The sequence below is a fragment of the Panicum virgatum genome, chromosome 9N, assembly GCF_016808335.1.
Source record: "Panicum virgatum strain AP13 chromosome 9N, P.virgatum_v5, whole genome shotgun sequence".
Taxonomy (NCBI): domain Eukaryota; kingdom Viridiplantae; phylum Streptophyta; class Magnoliopsida; order Poales; family Poaceae; genus Panicum; species Panicum virgatum.
This window is the reverse complement of record NC_053153.1, coordinates 20,445,685-20,462,039: the sequence shown is the minus strand read 5'-3', so window position 1 is coordinate 20,462,039 and position 16,355 is coordinate 20,445,685. Positions and strand designations below refer to the sequence as shown.

General features: G+C 46.0%; 1 protein-coding gene across 2 annotated transcripts; it reads right to left on the bottom strand.

The window, feature by feature from the left end:
* Nucleotides 1-8,682: 8,682 nt before the first annotated feature.
* Nucleotides 8,683-14,213, bottom strand: LOC120688441 (CDPK-related kinase 3-like). 2 transcript variants are annotated; one of them, XM_039970762.1, is made up of 11 exons: nucleotides 13,522-14,212; nucleotides 12,079-12,209; nucleotides 11,780-11,821; nucleotides 11,588-11,696; nucleotides 11,414-11,492; nucleotides 10,987-11,283; nucleotides 10,237-10,346; nucleotides 9,843-9,953; nucleotides 9,643-9,705; nucleotides 9,372-9,539; nucleotides 8,683-9,280 (listed from the first exon to the last, which is right to left on the bottom strand). In XM_039970762.1, exons 1-11 carry the CDS (start codon nucleotides 14,161-14,163, stop codon nucleotides 9,140-9,142), a joined length of 1,893 nt encoding a protein of 630 aa, XP_039826696.1. In that variant the 5' UTR covers nucleotides 14,164-14,212; the 3' UTR covers nucleotides 8,683-9,139. The 2 variants fall into 2 exon arrangements, with proteins under 2 accessions (XP_039826696.1, XP_039826698.1); XM_039970764.1 differs by lacking the exon at nucleotides 11,780-11,821 and having other exon boundaries at nucleotides 13,522-14,213.
* Nucleotides 14,214-16,355: the final 2,142 nt, after the last annotated feature.

Here is a 16,355-nt window from a genome sequence, read left to right as displayed (position 1 = left end):
CTCAAAAGTAGAATGAGAGAGCATATGAGGTCTTGGTTGGAGATGCTCTTACCACACCACCGCCCTGTTCGGCTGGTGGTTTTGCCCCGGCTGTTTACTGTAACAGCTGGTTTTTGTGAGAGGGTGTAACTGTAGCGGCTGGTACTGTAGCAACTGCACGTGGTATAGACTCGATTACGTGTGGGATCACATAATGTACAAGTACTGTAGCTGCAGTGGAACTGTAGCTACAGTAAATCAGCCAGAAAAAGACCAGTGCAGCCGAACAGGGCGCACACCAGTAACGCTAGCGCACGCGTGCCTCGCCGCCCGGACACCCGGAGTTCTTGGCATCTGTCTACTGGCCACTGGGCATCTGTTTGGCGAGGCCGGACGGCATGTCTACATACAGTTTCCAGATTGGTAGAAGCAAATGCAAAGAAAACACTAGTTGTTCTGAAAGTTACTAGTGGGGGTGCCTTTGATGGGCATGCTATGTCTCAGAAGTGGATTGCGAACGCGCGTGTAGCGCGTTGGTAAGGCAGCCCGCTGGGGCGCCTGCCCCCCGCGTTCGACCGCAGCTCAACGCCGGGTTCGCATCGGAAACAGTGTTCCCACGGATGCTGAGGTGTGCGTCGGGGTGTGTGTTGGTGTGAGTATCTCAGTATGGCGCATTCCGAGACTAATCGAGCAGTCTCGTCTGTATTGAGTCCGGTCAGAGTAGACGGCTAAAATCTTATATGACTCCTAGTGCTTAAAAAAAAGCCGGATGTGCACCGGACAGCTTGGGTTCGCGTGATTGTGAGCTCTGCTGATGGAGGCTTTGCAGTTGGCAGCCTGCACTCCTCCAGGCGCTCCTGGGAGGGACAGGAGTAGTACAGAACAGGCCTGACACCTCCAGGGCACGCAGGCTTTCTAGAACACCTCGAGAGGACTCCGTTTGGATGGTAGCAATAAAAACTAAATGAAGTTTATTTATAAAATTTTTTCATAAATATGTGTAATTTTTCGCGACGAATCTAATGATGATAATTAATTCATAATTTACTACACTAACTATTCTCTAATCGTGCGGTCAAAAGACTCATTAGATTTGCCTCGCAAAGTAGCGTAGGGGTCGTGGAGTTAGTTTTATAAAATACTTTTATTTAATACTTCTAATTATTAGTCAAAATGAGCTATAGTATACCCAACCAAACAGGGCCCACTCATACTCCTACCTTGCACGGGCAGGCAAGAGGCAAGGCAAGCATCGTCGCTAGCTGCGGTACAAGCCAAATTAAAGCACGGCGAGTCTCTCTCTATGGCCTCTTGCCATGCCTGGCGACTCGAACAAAGATTTTTGGGTTTTTTTATTGCTAACATTACAATTTTTGTGGTTTGGAGAAGTACTATTACTATTCGTCTATTGTGAAAAATACCATTACAATTCCGCTTTTGTCACAGGAACGCCATGGAATATGTATCGGACAGCCGCAGGCCCACCTGCAGGCGTACGGGGCGAGTTCGTATTTGTGTATGGACGATTTTGCATACGGCGCCCAAGAGGATAAGCTCACGGGGTACTCTGTGTTTCTCGTCGCCCTCCCTCTCTCGTCGACCTCAGGCGTACGGCGTCTAGGGTTGGGTTTCGCCGCGCACGCCGCCGCCGACTCTGCCGCGCACGCCGCCGCCGACTCCGCCGCCGGCGACTCTGCCTGGACCGTCGACGCCGCCTCCGTCCCCGCCTGGACCGTCGATGCCGCCTCCGCCCGTGCTTGGATCGTCGACGCCGCCTCCGGCCCCGCCTGAACTGTCGACTCCGCCTCCACCTACGCCTGAACCGTGGACATGGCCGCGACAGGTTCAAGCTCTTCACACCGGGGAAGGCCTCTCCCTCTCATCGACTGCCCTGAATGCCAGGCGCCAGTTGCCAAGTATAAGAGCAAGAACGACAGCATCTACTACCGGTGCACGAACAAGTGTGGTAAATTCTGGTTTGAGGCTGCATATGAGCTGTATTTGCGTGATAATAAACCACATCTTTTGGATAGTTCTTGTGGTTATGGACAAATTCAAGTGGTCGGTCAGGCTCCTGATCATGGTGTTCAAGGAAGAATGCAGCAGGTTAGTGGGGAGTTGAAGATGGTGGCACTTGATTTGAAGATGCAACCGGGTGACATCAAATTGGAGATCGGCAAGCTGAGGAATGAAATGAAAGAAGTGATGGATGAGTGCAGGAAGCGTAATAGGCTAATTGTGGTGGGCAATGCTGCTCTTTTTGTTGTCTTTGTAGCAATGTTAGTTGCTGTCATGTAGCTTGTTAGCTTAGAGCGCAGCTCCTTGATGTTATGGGTACCCTAATGTTATCTTTGGTTGTAATTGGAGCTATGTTTATGTGCAATATATGTTCTATTTGCAGCATTTTTGGGTAATCTGAGCTATGTTTTGGCAGCATTTTGACAGAATTTTTTTACAGCATTTTGGCAGCATTTTGACAGGACAGCAACAAAATGGCAGTACCAAGATCACAGGATTATGACAACACTTAAACAGAATTTAGTCACAACCATTTCACAAATAGTTCACATAATTTGTAGTAGCCAAATCACAAGTACCCAGTTCACAGAAATTTTAGTAGTCAAATCACAAGTACCCAGTTCACAGAAATTCTAGTAGCCAAGTCAGAAGTACCAGAAATATTACAAATTCTTGCCAAAGGCATCAGGAGACACATTACAATTTTTTGTGCCCAAAAGTATGGCATAACCTTAGTCTTGCCCCAAAAGCAGTAGAGAGAATATAACAAGACACTCTCAAGCAGACTAGCCTTCAAACACTAGTTGTCTGCCCTCTTCTGTCTCTTCTTTGTAGGGGTCTTCTTCTTTTTGGGTACCCTTCTTTTTCTTCTGGGTCTTTGGTTTCTTCACTTGTGAGGGGCCAGCATCATCTTGAGTGGACGTCTTCCTGCAAAGATGGTTGAAACAATTATTGTTAGTGGACATAAAGTCATTGATGCATCAATTTCATGAATTTTGTCCCAAATATTACCTTTTATTCCTGTTTAGCCCTCTTTCACCATCTTCACCAACCTCTGCATCGTTGCAAGTTTTAGCAAAATGGCCTAGTGAACCACATCTTTTGAATTTAACCTTTTTTGTGGCCCTTTTTTCCAGGCAGCCTCTAATCCTTTGCACCTTTGGCCTCCCTAGTCCTCTACCCAATAGTGGTGGATGCACTTTGAAACCAAGATTGACTTCAGGCCACTGTGTCCTGTCTGGTATTCCTTCAACTCTGGCTTCATAAGCTTTCTTGAACCTAGCCACTGAGTAGTACTCGTGGACATAGTCTTCAATTTTTATACCTCTATTGGACAATATCCAGGTCAAAGAATGTCTACATGGCTTCCCAGTAACTTGCCACTCCCTGCAAGAACATTTGTGATTCTGCAGGTCCACTGTTTGCCTTTTTTGATTGTTCCATTGGTCCAAAAGGGTGACTTCAGCCATATAATCATCACTCCCTGAGACTTTTATGACCTTGAGCTGGTTGCTAATCAGATTCAATTCTTTCATAACATTAGGTAGAATGCCTTCAGGCCACTGCCTAGCCAATTTCTTTCTCAAGTACCTCTTTTCCATTATGAGCTCCCTCAGCTTGTCAACTAGCTCATGCAATAGCAACCCTTTGAACTTTTTCACTTGAGCATTGAAACTCTCTGACACATTATTAGTCAAATAATCACATTTGCTGTTTTCAGATAACCCACATCTGTACCATATTGTGTCTCAAGATACTCAATTGTGTCAGGTGCAAACTCAAATATTTTTTTTCATGTGCCACTGGAACATTCCAGTTGTGTAGTTCCTAGCAGCTGGATACAAGTGATCAGTGAAAACATCACCTGAAAACTGCTTCATAAAATTCTGGTACAGGTGTCTCATGCATTCCCTATTTTCAGCATGTGGAAATACAGCTCTTACTGCTGTCTACAAACCTTTACAGGCATCTGTACAAATAACAAGGTTAGGAACATTTCCAATGGCTCTGTGCAGCTGTTCCATGAACCAAACCCAGTTATCCTCATTCTCTTTGTCAAAAACTGCATATGCAATGTGATACAGCCAATTGTGACCATCTACACCAGTTGCAGAAGCCAACTGTCCTCTGTACTTGCCATATAAATTTGATGCATTAACACCTATAAATGGTCTGCATCCCTCTAGGAAACCATCAATACATGGTTTAAGAGCTACAAAATTCCTCCTAAACCTTTGCTTCTTCTGAACCCTCTCTAACTCTATCTCTACTATGCTGCCAGGTGAAGATTGTTCAATTTGAGCTTTCCAGTTGAAAAGAAGCTGAAAACTCTCCTCATACTTTCTATGGATCTGCTCTTGTGCTACCTTCATGCCAGACCATGCTTTGGAGTACTTGAACTTAATACCATAGTCCCCCTCTAATTTGTCCTTACAGTCCATTGGACCTTTGGTTGGATTTCTCTTCAGCCAATCCCCTAACCTATCTGTAACAACCCGGTCCGGGATAACGGCTAAGATCTACTCTGCACGTTGAGTAAACCACGCCTGCTAAATAACTCTCTTGCGTTTTCGTCCTCGCTTCGCGCAAAAAGTTGCAACCGGAGTTACTAGCTTCCCAGAGACCGGCTATTTAAGCTGGTACAACTCCCTCTCGTTTCTCAGTTTGGGACTAAAGGGTACTGCCCCGCGGTGCTACAGTAGCATCGCTACAGTAACCGCGCGGCCTCTGGCCCACTAGGCCGTTCTTGTTACAATCACCCACCCTTTAGGATTCGATATCCCCGTCGAATCATCGAACCAGCTTACACATACGGGGCACAGGACCAGGATCTCCTCTCATGGCTCATGACTGTATGTCCTAGTGCCAATCGGCACATGTACACGTCTGTGCGTCCAGTGCTAACAGCGCATCTTCGATGCCCGCGCACTGACCCGCACACGCCCGTGTACATGCTGGGCCCGTAACCCACATCTACCCGTGAAATCACGAGAGTCGGCTCTGATACCAATGTAACGACCCGGCCCGGGATAACGGCTAAGATCTACTCTGCACGTTGAGTAAACCACACCTGCTAAATAACTCTCTTGTGCTTTCGTCCTCGCTTTGCGCAAAAAGTTGCAACCGGAGTTACTAGCTTCCCAGAGACCGGCTATTTAAACTGGTTCAACTCCCTCTCATTTCTCAGTTTGGGACTAAAGGGTACTGCCCCGCGGTGCTATAGTAGCATCACTACAGTAACCGCGCGGCCCACTGGCCCACTGGGCCGTTCTTGTTACACTATCTGCACACCAGCCTTGTGTAGCTATTTTTCCTTCTCTCAGTTTAGTAGTAGGACAATTGTGCTTTGCAGGCAATACTTTGATCTGCAATGAAGAAAAAATTGTATCAGTAATTTATGGTAGCAAAAGTAGAAAGTAAAAGCATTAGTGCAGCCATATCACCTCTATTGCCTTGCCATGAGAGATCCTTGAAGCATGTATGCGCCAAGGACATCCAACAGCTTTACACTTGGCAATAAACCTTGTCGTGTCTGTGATGACTTTTGATAATTCAAACCCTGTCACAACTGCATAATGCCTCACTGCCTTCCTAAATGCAACAATATCAGGAAACCTTTCACCCACCTCTATCTTGGGGTTTTCTGGGTCATGGATAACATGAAGCTCCTCTGGATCTGCATCATTTACCTCTGCCTCAGGAGGAATATCTCCTTCAGCATCAGCAACCCCATCAAATTCATTAGCATCATGAAAAGAAGGAAATTCTGCATTGTTAGAAGTGCCTGCATTGTTAGATGATTCTACATTGTTAGCTGCCTGTGCAGATGGCATGAACAGAGCCTCATCATCAATACCAACGTACTCCTCAGCATTGTCAAACATGTCAGGCTCCCTGTCAGGTTCAAACTCAGGCTCAGGCTGAGGCTCAGGCTCATTAGGCTCGGCAGTAGGATTTCCAGGTGGTATGTATTTGCTATTTGGGTTATTATCATCAGGGTTTTCATCAGGTGGAATGGCACAAATTGGCTCTAAATCATCAAAATCATCATCACCTCTACAAGAACTGTCCAATATCCCAACAACAACTTCGCAGTGCATCTGGTCCTTATACATTTCAAACAAGTCATGCATCTGGAAATTATTTTCTAGCTTCACATCTTCACCAATCCTTTTGTCATAGAAGCATACACTAGGAGACCGACTATTAGACCACTGAAACTCGCCGCACAGGCTTGCTAACAGCATGTCGAAAGAAAATGACCCTACTTCAACATCCCACTTAATCAAGCATCCCTTTGTGTATACTTTCCTACAACTATTGTCCGTGGAACAAAATCCTTCAACTTTAATCTCAAGCGAGAACAATGACACCCTAGTAAGAAGAAGAAGAAGATATAACAATCCCCAAATTGAATCAATCACTAGCGATGATTAACTAAATTCAAAGCAAATCTACTGGTCGCGACCTCGAAATCAATCACTAGGGAAGTAAAGGAGGTTCAGGATCCATACCCGCCCTCGCCCTCGTCGGCCGCCATCTCCAATGCGAAGTGCGCCTGCGGATCACCCATTGCGGTCAATGGGGAGCATCGCAGCGCGCTTGAGATGGACGGGTGCTTCTCTCCGCCGCCACCGGAGCTCGTCGCCACGGTTGGTTAGGGTTTGGGTGCAGAGCAGAGCCTGAGAATAGAGGCTGAGGTCGACGAGAGAGGGAGGGCGACGAGAAACACAGAGTACCCCCGTGAGCTTATCTTCTTGGGCGTCGAGGGCAAAATCGTCCATACGGAAATACTGACTCGCCCTGTACGCCTGCAGGTGGGCCAGCGGCCATCCGATATGTATTCCATGGCGTTCCTGTGACAAAGGCGGAATTGTAATGGTATTTTTCACAATAGACGAATAGTAATGGTACTTCTCCAAACCACAAGAATTGTAATGTTAGCAATCCAAAAACCCAAGATTTTTAAAGATGCGCTCATGCTGCCTTCAATTCGTTCGACTGTTCAAGGAGAAGGTTTCGGATCTCTGAAGGCCCCAGAGGCGGACAGGCCACACCCGAGCGCTTTCAGTACGTTGGGCTTTCAGACAGTAATCATGCCCCGTCGTTCATGCAGCATTCATACAGTCCCAGATGTTATTGTCTTAATTCTTTGCTGTTCTATACGGAGTAGTAGTGCATAGGAGTAGGCGGCAACTACTTTATTTTGTCAAGGGCAGATTTTGAAACAGGCGAAAAGCTAAGGTTTTGATGCGGACTAAGGTAACACCCGCCTCAGTTCATGTCTTGTTTTTTATCGCATCATCATCATCATCATCAAACTCGTTCTTCGGTATCTGATCATTTCGAAAGGATTTATCACAGTTTCTCCATTTGGCAGTTCTGAACAGTTCCTTCTTCCTTTTTGTTTTGTTTTGAAAGTAAGCTCTGAACTGATCTTCGCTCCGCATATATAGATATACGATACCTGGTACTGAAGAAAATTCTGACGTCGTCTGGGACAGAACGCGGCTCGATTTGCCGGCGAGTGCCAAAATGGCTTGTCGGTCAAAGATCTTCGAGCGCCAGTGCCATGCTGCCGTGTGGACCGGAAGCCAAGGGTTATTTTCTAACCTATATAATTACGCATGACCAACGCCGGTTGACCGAGCAAATTAAGTTTGAGTAAACGAATCCTTGGGCGGGTGAAGGTCGTTAGCAGAGCAGGTCGTGCGCACAGAGGCAGCGGAAGAGCGAGGATGGATGGAGTCGTCGTCGATGGTCGACGGCGACAGTGGGTTGGCTCGTGGCGGCCTTCATGGGGTTTTGATTCCTATTTCGCTCCCAGCCCGCGTAGTGGTGGACTTTTCCTCTCGCATCGGGTGGAGGTGGAAGGCCGACATCCGGTCCGCCAGATTCCGCCTAGTCACGGGCCCTAGCCCAACGCAAACGGCGGAGGGCTGTGGCATGTGGGCGGTTGTGTGTACAAGCCCAGGTGTTTGTTGCCATCCCTCATGCCCCGGCTTCTCGCACATTTGGGCTTACAGAGAAAGGCCCTTATTTGGGCTGGGCTCCAAAGCAAAAGAAATTTTAGTTCGTCGCGTAGCGTTTGTGCTTCGTTTCCCATTCACCATCACCATCTTTGCAAAGCGACCAGGCCACTTTAGAAGCATTTTCATTTTGTAATTTGTAAGGATCTGAAGTCCCCATAATCATACTATACTCTCCTCTGAACAAAGTCTGCTCATACAACCTTCTAACAGTAACAGCTATGGTAGTACTGCAGACCTTCAAGAGCATCACAACCCATCTAGGTAGTTCGTGAGATAATGCGGAGCCCGATTGCTGCTTTGTTTTTTTGTTTTTTTTGTCAAAACGCTTACTTCATTTCCAGACCGGCTATTCAAAATCCAATTGCAAAAAATTCAAATACTTCACATCCGGCAGTTGAATGCCAACAATGCTATGGAAGGAACCCAAGTGTGGCTATGGGTACGCGACACGTGTGCTGTGAGAGGAAATGTGAACCGATTTCGGCGACTCCCATGCCAACACGAAACAAGCTCTGACTATGAGTGGGCTCGCACGGATAAGACGCTTTACTCACCAACGACTTCAGCGCGCCCGCTAAGCACCTTTTGTAGTACGTACTTGCGTTCATCTGTTAACTGTCCTGAGCACCATAAAAAGTTCGCCGTACGGGTGTCCGGAAAAGCCAGGGCATAATAGTTTCTGCTGCCCCTTTTGCATTAACATAGCCTTGCTCTACCATATGATAGGAACATGCTGGCAAACCACAGCATCTTCTCAGGCATTAAGATGAGCACATGGTCTCGACGATCTCGCCAAAATCGCAGCACCATAGCACCAGCGACCCAACTTGCCCGATCGCACCATTGCAGCATGGGCCAACTGTACAATGCCCATTCATAGCCGGAAACGAACATTGTACCAGAACCAAACATGACCTTTTCTTCTACAACTCCATGTTGAGCTATCGCTTTCCGTTTCTTTTTCTCTTCCACCCCCCCCCCCCCTCTACAAGCATTCTACAAGAAGCTAAACCACCGGAAGAAGAGAGACAAAACACCAGCATCCCTCCAACACCCCATGAACAAAACCAATGGAACCAATTCAACCAACTACCAGGGCAGCAAAAGAATCAATGGTGCCGCCTTGCGTTGCCGCTTCGCATAGTCAATCCATGCAAAAACTTGGTGTAGCCTAGAAGGCTAAGCTTGCCATCCGACGGTCTAATCCAGCCGCGGACGATGGAATACGCTGCTGAGGAAAGATTCATCTCCTGTAAACGAGAGGAGAGGCAACTTGATTAGCATCTACATGAGACCGAAGGTTCAATTCATCATTCGGTTCAGTATAATTAGGTCCCATACCTGAGCCAGCTCCTCGATTGTGATAGCACGGTTGCCTTCTTGCTCAAAGTACTCGAATGCAGTATTGGCGATTTCTTCCCACCGTGCCACAGCCTCAAGCTGGTAAGGGCTGATTGTAGCAGCTCTGAACTCCTCAAAGTCCATTCTCCTATATGCGAGTGGCTCCAGCTGGAGGTGATTACACCCATAAAATGAAACACTGAACCTTATACGGCATATACATCCAAAACGGGGATGAAATAAAGTTGGCTATAGATTATGTATTGCATACCGCATTTAAGATCTCAAGTGTTCTGGATTCCTTCATAGCATCTGTCGAGTTCTGTAAAAGAGCCTGCATAATTAAAGGGGTGAAAAGGGAAAGTTGAGTATTGAAACATGGAAAAAACTTCAATATATCATAATACATGCCCAAAAATAGAATATGAACAAGCCAACTGTAAATTGTTACACTTATTTGTAAGCACTTACCATCCTGAAGTTGTCGATACATATTCGACCATCTCTGCTGTTTGGTTCTAACAAGTTGTATTGTGCTCTGATGTAGATAAGCTCATCTTCTGTTACTGCTCTTGACAAAGCCTGCCGAAAGAATGAGGCAAATAAAATTAACACGACTGCAAATTGGATAATGATTTCAGCAAGACCGATGCAACAAGGAGAGGTAACAATAATGCATATAGCTGTATCTTTTCAGCTCCACAGCTCCCTGCACTGCTTATATTAAACCAAACCAGCTAATTTTGTAATGTAGAAGTAAAGGTAGTGTAGTTCAAATGTATGCCATGCAAAAACATTGCTGTTTTTCACTAAACCATCAACAAAACAGGTATAGTTAAATGCCCAGAGGAACTAAAATATTAACCTTCAATGCAGCCCGTTTAAGAGGCGTCGAACGAAGATATGCCTTGACCAACTTGAATACTAGAATATCAAGAGGTATTTGTCGGTGCTCATCTCGCAACCAGGGGTGAGCTGCAACATGCAAACAACACGTAAGAAGACTACTGTCAGACTCGTATGAATAAATGTTGAATACAGTTGATATGCAGCCACTAAGAAGGGAAAAAGTCTACATCACCCCCTCACCTATGGGGGGTGGACTACATAACCCCCCAAACTATGAAACGGTCTATATCATCCCTTGAACTTTCCAAAACCGGTCAAATTACCCCCTAAAGCAGTTTTAAAAAATCATAGTAAATCACAGAAAAATAATAAAATGGAAAATCTAATTGTGTTAGACTCCAAATGAGTAGATCTACACTGTGAACATATAATATAGTATGCTTTAGTATATTTTTTTTGCTGTAGCTTTAGATCTATACTTTTCTTCATAGCTGTAAAAAAATATACTAAAGTATATCATATTATATGTTCACAGTGTAGATCTACTCATTTGGAGTCTAACACAATTGGATTTTCCATTTTATGATTTTTCTGTGATATACTATGATTTTTCAAAATTGCTTCAGGGGGTAATTTGACCGGTTTTGGAAAGTTCAGGGGGTGATATAGACCGTTTCATAGTTTGGGGGTTATGTAGTCCACCCCTCATAGGTGAGGGGGTGATATAGACTTTTTCCAAAAAAAAAATGTAAGTGAGAGCACTTACAGAGTGCCTGGGCAGCAGTCATTCTTTTTCTGTAGTCCTTGTTAAGAAGTCTTCTGACAAAATCTTTAGCTTCAGGAGATACTGATTGCCATGGTGTATCATCAAAATTAGGATCAGCTCTCAGCACTGAGCGGAAAATCCCTGATTCAGTTCGTGCCCAGAATGGTCTGCTACCACAAAGTAATATATAAGTGATAACACCAATACTCCACATGTCTGCTTCTGTACTATATGATCTATGCAAGACTTCTGGAGCAACATAGTATGCACTGCCAACAATGTCATTAAGCCTTTCATCTGTAAAAGGGGGGGAAGCATCAGGCTTTGGAACACATTTTGGACTTATTTCATTTATGTCAATGGATTATAACATATTTGTAATACAGAAGCCCTTTACAATTGGATGATCCTTATGTGGAGGTAATACCTGGTCTTATAAAATCTGAGAGGCCAAAATCAATGATCTTCATAGGAGAATGCTCATCCTTAGTGCTGAATAGGAAATTCTGTTAAACAACATTCAAGGGTGGAATTATAAGAAGGCACGGATCAACAAGATAAATCCTGTTCTGCTTATATACCCAACATTAAGTCCACAGACCTCTGGCTTCAGATCACGGTGAACAACACCCTGAAGATGGCAAAAAGCAACAACATTTAATATCTGTTCAACAATAATTTTTGCATCCCCTTCATTGTATCTTCCACCCCTGTAAAAAGAAGAACCTTAGTACTGTTGCAAATCTCCACTTGTAGTGGCACTCACAATTTTTTTCCCGAGAAGTTATAATACCTGGATAATATTCTGTCCAATAATTCTCCGCCTTCACAAAGCCTGATCAATACAGATGAAGAAAACATCAGTTATCATGTAACTTCCCACTAAACTTGATCGAAAGAAAAGACCTATAGTAGCAGGTAGCAATCCTCCTATAGCTAATGTTATATGCTGCAAGACAACATCCACCTAATGTGGACAAGATGACTTTTGAGCATAGTCATACATACAGTTTTAAGATAGCACGTGCAAATATTCACAGTATTTTACATTTATTTGATCAATGATATGCAGAGGCAAGGGGGAAAACATACTCCATGATTATGTAGACATTAAGGGCATCCTCACAAGCATCGTAAAACTTGACAAGATTGGAATGTCCAGATAATGCCTTCAAGATTTTCACCTCTCTGCGCACATCCTCAATAGATATTGCTGTCGTCATCTGCCCGACAAGATCAAAAGGTTGAGACCAATTGTACAAACAAAAATGTGAATTATGAAATCACAACCAGGAGGTATTTTTTCCCCATGGGGTAATGAGTTCGGAAAGTGATTTCGGCACTAACTGATGGGTCATCTATGAGCTTAGTTGAAAGAATCACTTGAGCATCACTAGTGTCAAAATATTTATACCGTGTAAGTGTATATGTGGAAACAAGGAATAAAATTGCATGCTATGCAAATAAAGAAATATACGAAGAGGGGAAAACATATTAGACTCAATAAATACATCTAATGCTCATATGATTTCGGTAGAAGTAGAGAAACTTATAGCACGCACATCGAAAATAGCAAAAAAATTATTGAAGTCGTAACGCTCACAAAAAACGACAAGATACGTGCATGAGAACATCAATGCTGCCATGCACGCATACGCACATAGAGTTGTCTTGTTAGTTTTCACCTATTGTATACTAGGTTTTCTCAACAACTTGCTGCACAAACATTCCACATGCCAAGGGAAAAAGAGATTAGAACCAAAACCTTTCTGATTCGACAATCTAAGTTTCTGCAAGGACAATCTCAGTAGAACAATGTTCTCAATATCAACACATTCTCAGCTTTGGTGCTAAAAATCTATAGGATATTTATTTATTCCTAACCCTTTATCCTTTCTTCTACTTCCGGCCATATCATTAAAATGCTGCAAAATGAATTGAAGAACTCCTGAACGCATGACACTCAACTGCAGCATCTTGAAGATACTGCATCTACAATGCCAGTATTCGACAAGCTATCTGAGGTCTCATAAAGAACTTAGTTACTTCCAAGCTAGTGATCTACTACTGCATAAACTGATACCCCATGTTAGCTAAAAGAAGAACAAGGAAACAAGAAAAACGCAGCAGCTGGATGATCAGTTGAACACACAGATCAGAAAACAGACAAAGCATTAAATGCGACATTGCTGAAAAAAGATCTCTACAATGTACTTCTAACCCTGCAGGAAATGCCAATGCCACTACGATCACAAAAAAACTGATCACCGCGCAAGGCAACCAAGAAGCAAGTGATGAACTTATGATTGCAACATCCGCGCTGGTGGCTTTGCAGAGTTACTGAATTCTTGTTGCGAGACTAACACCCAATCAATGATCTACTAAATCACAGGAAAAAGGATCACGAAAGGATGACAATTGTTTCCCGCAAATAGTTGGTTCGTGACCCTCTGCAGGAGCCAGGCCGATTGAAACTCGAAACATTGTGCGTTGAGTAAAAGTAAAAGAGGAGTGCGGGATCACGGATGGCGAGACCTTTGCTTTGGAGATGACCTTGACAGCGAGGGCCTGGCCTCTCATGTCTCCCTTGCGGGCGCGCGCGAGGCAGGTGTGGCCGAAGTGGCCGCGCCCCACCTCCTTCCCCAGCTCGTACTTGGCGGCGAAGTGGCGGTCGTAGCCGAAACTCTTGTCGAGCTCCCGCTCCACCTCCCCGGCGGCGCCGGAGCCGCTACCTCCGGCCCCGTGCTCCGGGATCGGGACCTCGGCCGGCGGCTTGGGCACCTGCGACGCGGACGCCGGCGAGCGCTGGCCGAGGCGGCGCGCCAGGGACGCCTTGATGTGCTTGGCCGGGGACGGCGGCGGGAACGGGCGGCGGAAGAACCTGCGCGGCGTGGACGCCGAGGTCGCCGGCGACGGCGCGATGCCGTCGGGGAGCCCGAGCGGGCTCCCCGCCCAGGGGCTGCCCGCCGCCGACGACCGCGCCGGCGTCGCCCCCGCCCTGCCCCCGCGCGGCGTCCCCGCCGGCGACGGCCGCCCGCTCCACCTCCCGCCCCCTCTCCCTACCCCCGCCGCTGCGTCCTCCGCCGCGCCCGCCGCCGAGACCGTGATGGTGGTCGCCCCCACGCCGCCGCCGTCCGCGTCGACGCCGTGCACGTTCCTCGCGTAGCACTGCCCCATGGCCGCCGGTCCCCCGGCGATCGCCGGAGCTCGCGCACGGTAATGCGGGGTTCGGCACCGGGGGGGGGGGGGGGTGCGCCGAGATTTATAGCTCCAGGAGCGAGCGAGGAGAGGGGAACCGGGGGCAGAGAGTGGCAAGTATTAATGCAGCGGAGGAGGAGGGGGACGACGAAATGGAGGCAGGTGGTGTGACGAAACGAAACGAAGCCCGTGTGTTGGATGAAGGGTGGAAAAGTTTTGATGAGTGAGAAACGATGTTTTGACTATTAATTAGTGGTATTAAATAAAGTTTAATTATAAAATTACATCCACAACTGTGGTACTGTAGCAGTTGCTCTAGCTAATGAGGTCTTTGACCGCATGATTGGAGGATGATTGAGCGCGGTTACTGTAGCATCACTGTAGCCAATAATGATGAAACTTGACTCATTAGATTCGTCTCGAAAAATTACACTCATTCCTAAAAGGGTTTTGTAAATAAATTTCGTTTAGTACTTCATGCATGCATTTGTCTTTTTGTGCAAAAGTTTTGATGGTTTTATTCAAACATGGACGAAACGTGAAGGGGGAGAAAAAAATATGCAGCGGCCGTAGACCGAGTAGTAACGGAACGCGCTGGGAGGGTGACGGGGGTGCACATCCTGCCTGCGGCCGCGCCTGCGTGAGCGTGCTGGGTTGCGCGACCCCGGGGGCCTGCGGTGAGAGGCGAGAGGTGGATGACGCGTGGGGTCGTTTTCGGCTGAGGGGTAGTGGGCCCGGGTGGCGGTGGGTGGAGGGGCTGCACGTTTTGGTGCGAATAGGTTTTGCCATGTCTTGATCCGGTGGAAATTTGAATTTGACCGTGGTATGGAAATGGGAAAGACAATTCTGTTTGCTTGGCTTAACCAGTCAGCAGTCTCATATCGAATCAGCACTAACTATCAGCTACCAATCAAATCAGCACTAACTATCAGCCACCAATCAACCAGCAGTACTTTTCTTTCATAACAAATCAGCACCAGCCATCAGCCACGGCCAAACGAACTGAGTGAATGTACATTGTGCATTTCTTTCCATCTTTTCTAGCTCAAACAATGGCCTTTTCGGTGTAGTAGACATACGTGGCAATGGTTTATGTTTTGTAAATTGTAATAACATGTTTTCACTATTTGTCCTTGTGCTGAAGCGTTAATACGATAGTTTAATCACGCGTGCTGGTTTAACAAGGACCGTGATCTTCTATAACAACAAATCATTATCGTTATCTTTTCTATGTTGACCCAACATATTAATGTTGGTTACATCCATCCTAACTAGCCTTCTCCACGATGTGAGCTATACTTTATCGGGCTCCAACCACACATTTTGTTGGATGCTGCTAGCTCCTTCACTGATATCTAACGGAGCGAGTACTTACAGAGCTTATCAGTTTTGTGTGTTCACTTCTACAGTCTACCATTAGTGTTGCAGTTTTTTTAGATTACACGGTACAACTTAGGCACTCACAACGTACGCACACTCACACTCCTATGAACACACGTACGCAAATTCTACCCCTATGACCATATTCGAAGACCGAGCCGGCAAATCCTCGAGATTGACGAAGCCACCACTGACGTCTCACTATCGACAAAAACATCGCCTACCACTGAATGCACAACGTCGTTAAATACCAAAATTTCCGCTCTCTTTTTAATTAACAAATCATGTGGATCATTGCGAGGGATCATGGTGTGCTCATCTCGGCGGGATCGCCCAGCTCCTTGCCTCGCCCATTTGTAGACTTGAGATCGTAAAGTGGCCCGCATCGGTTTGCCTGGGCCCACTCGTCATTGGCTCATTGCCCCCGCTGCTCTGTAGGACTAGTAGGAGAGTAACGATTAGTCAAGGGCTCCAGCCTCCAGCTCCTTGTCCTCTCACTGGAGTACAGTGCATCCCCACACGGAATGCCATGTGGCCATTTCCACCCAAAATAGAAAATACGCTAGTATTACGAGTATTCGACTGAATTATTCAGAAACGTTTGCAAGTTCACCAATTCAGGGAATCTGCAAGCTCATGATAATTAATTATCCCACTTTATTGCCGAGATATCTCTAGATAGTAGTACTGCAGCATGTATATATATGTATATTCGTGACATTATTTCTAGTAGGGGTGTTAATTAGTGATTCTTAGATGCACCTATAACCCTTTTTTAGTTTAAAGTTTTA

Coding starts and splice junctions, on each gene's coding strand:
- LOC120688441 (XM_039970762.1), bottom strand. CDS start 14,163: ATGGGGCAGTGCTACGCGAGGAACGTGCACGGCGTCGACGCGGACGGC. Junction 9,706..9,842: donor GTATCGACAACTTCAGGATG/GTAAGTGCTTAC, acceptor TTAATTATGCAG/GCTCTTTTACAGAACTCGAC. Junction 9,281..9,371: donor CAATCGAGGAGCTGGCTCAG/GTATGGGACCTA, acceptor TCTCGTTTACAG/GAGATGAATCTTTCCTCAGC.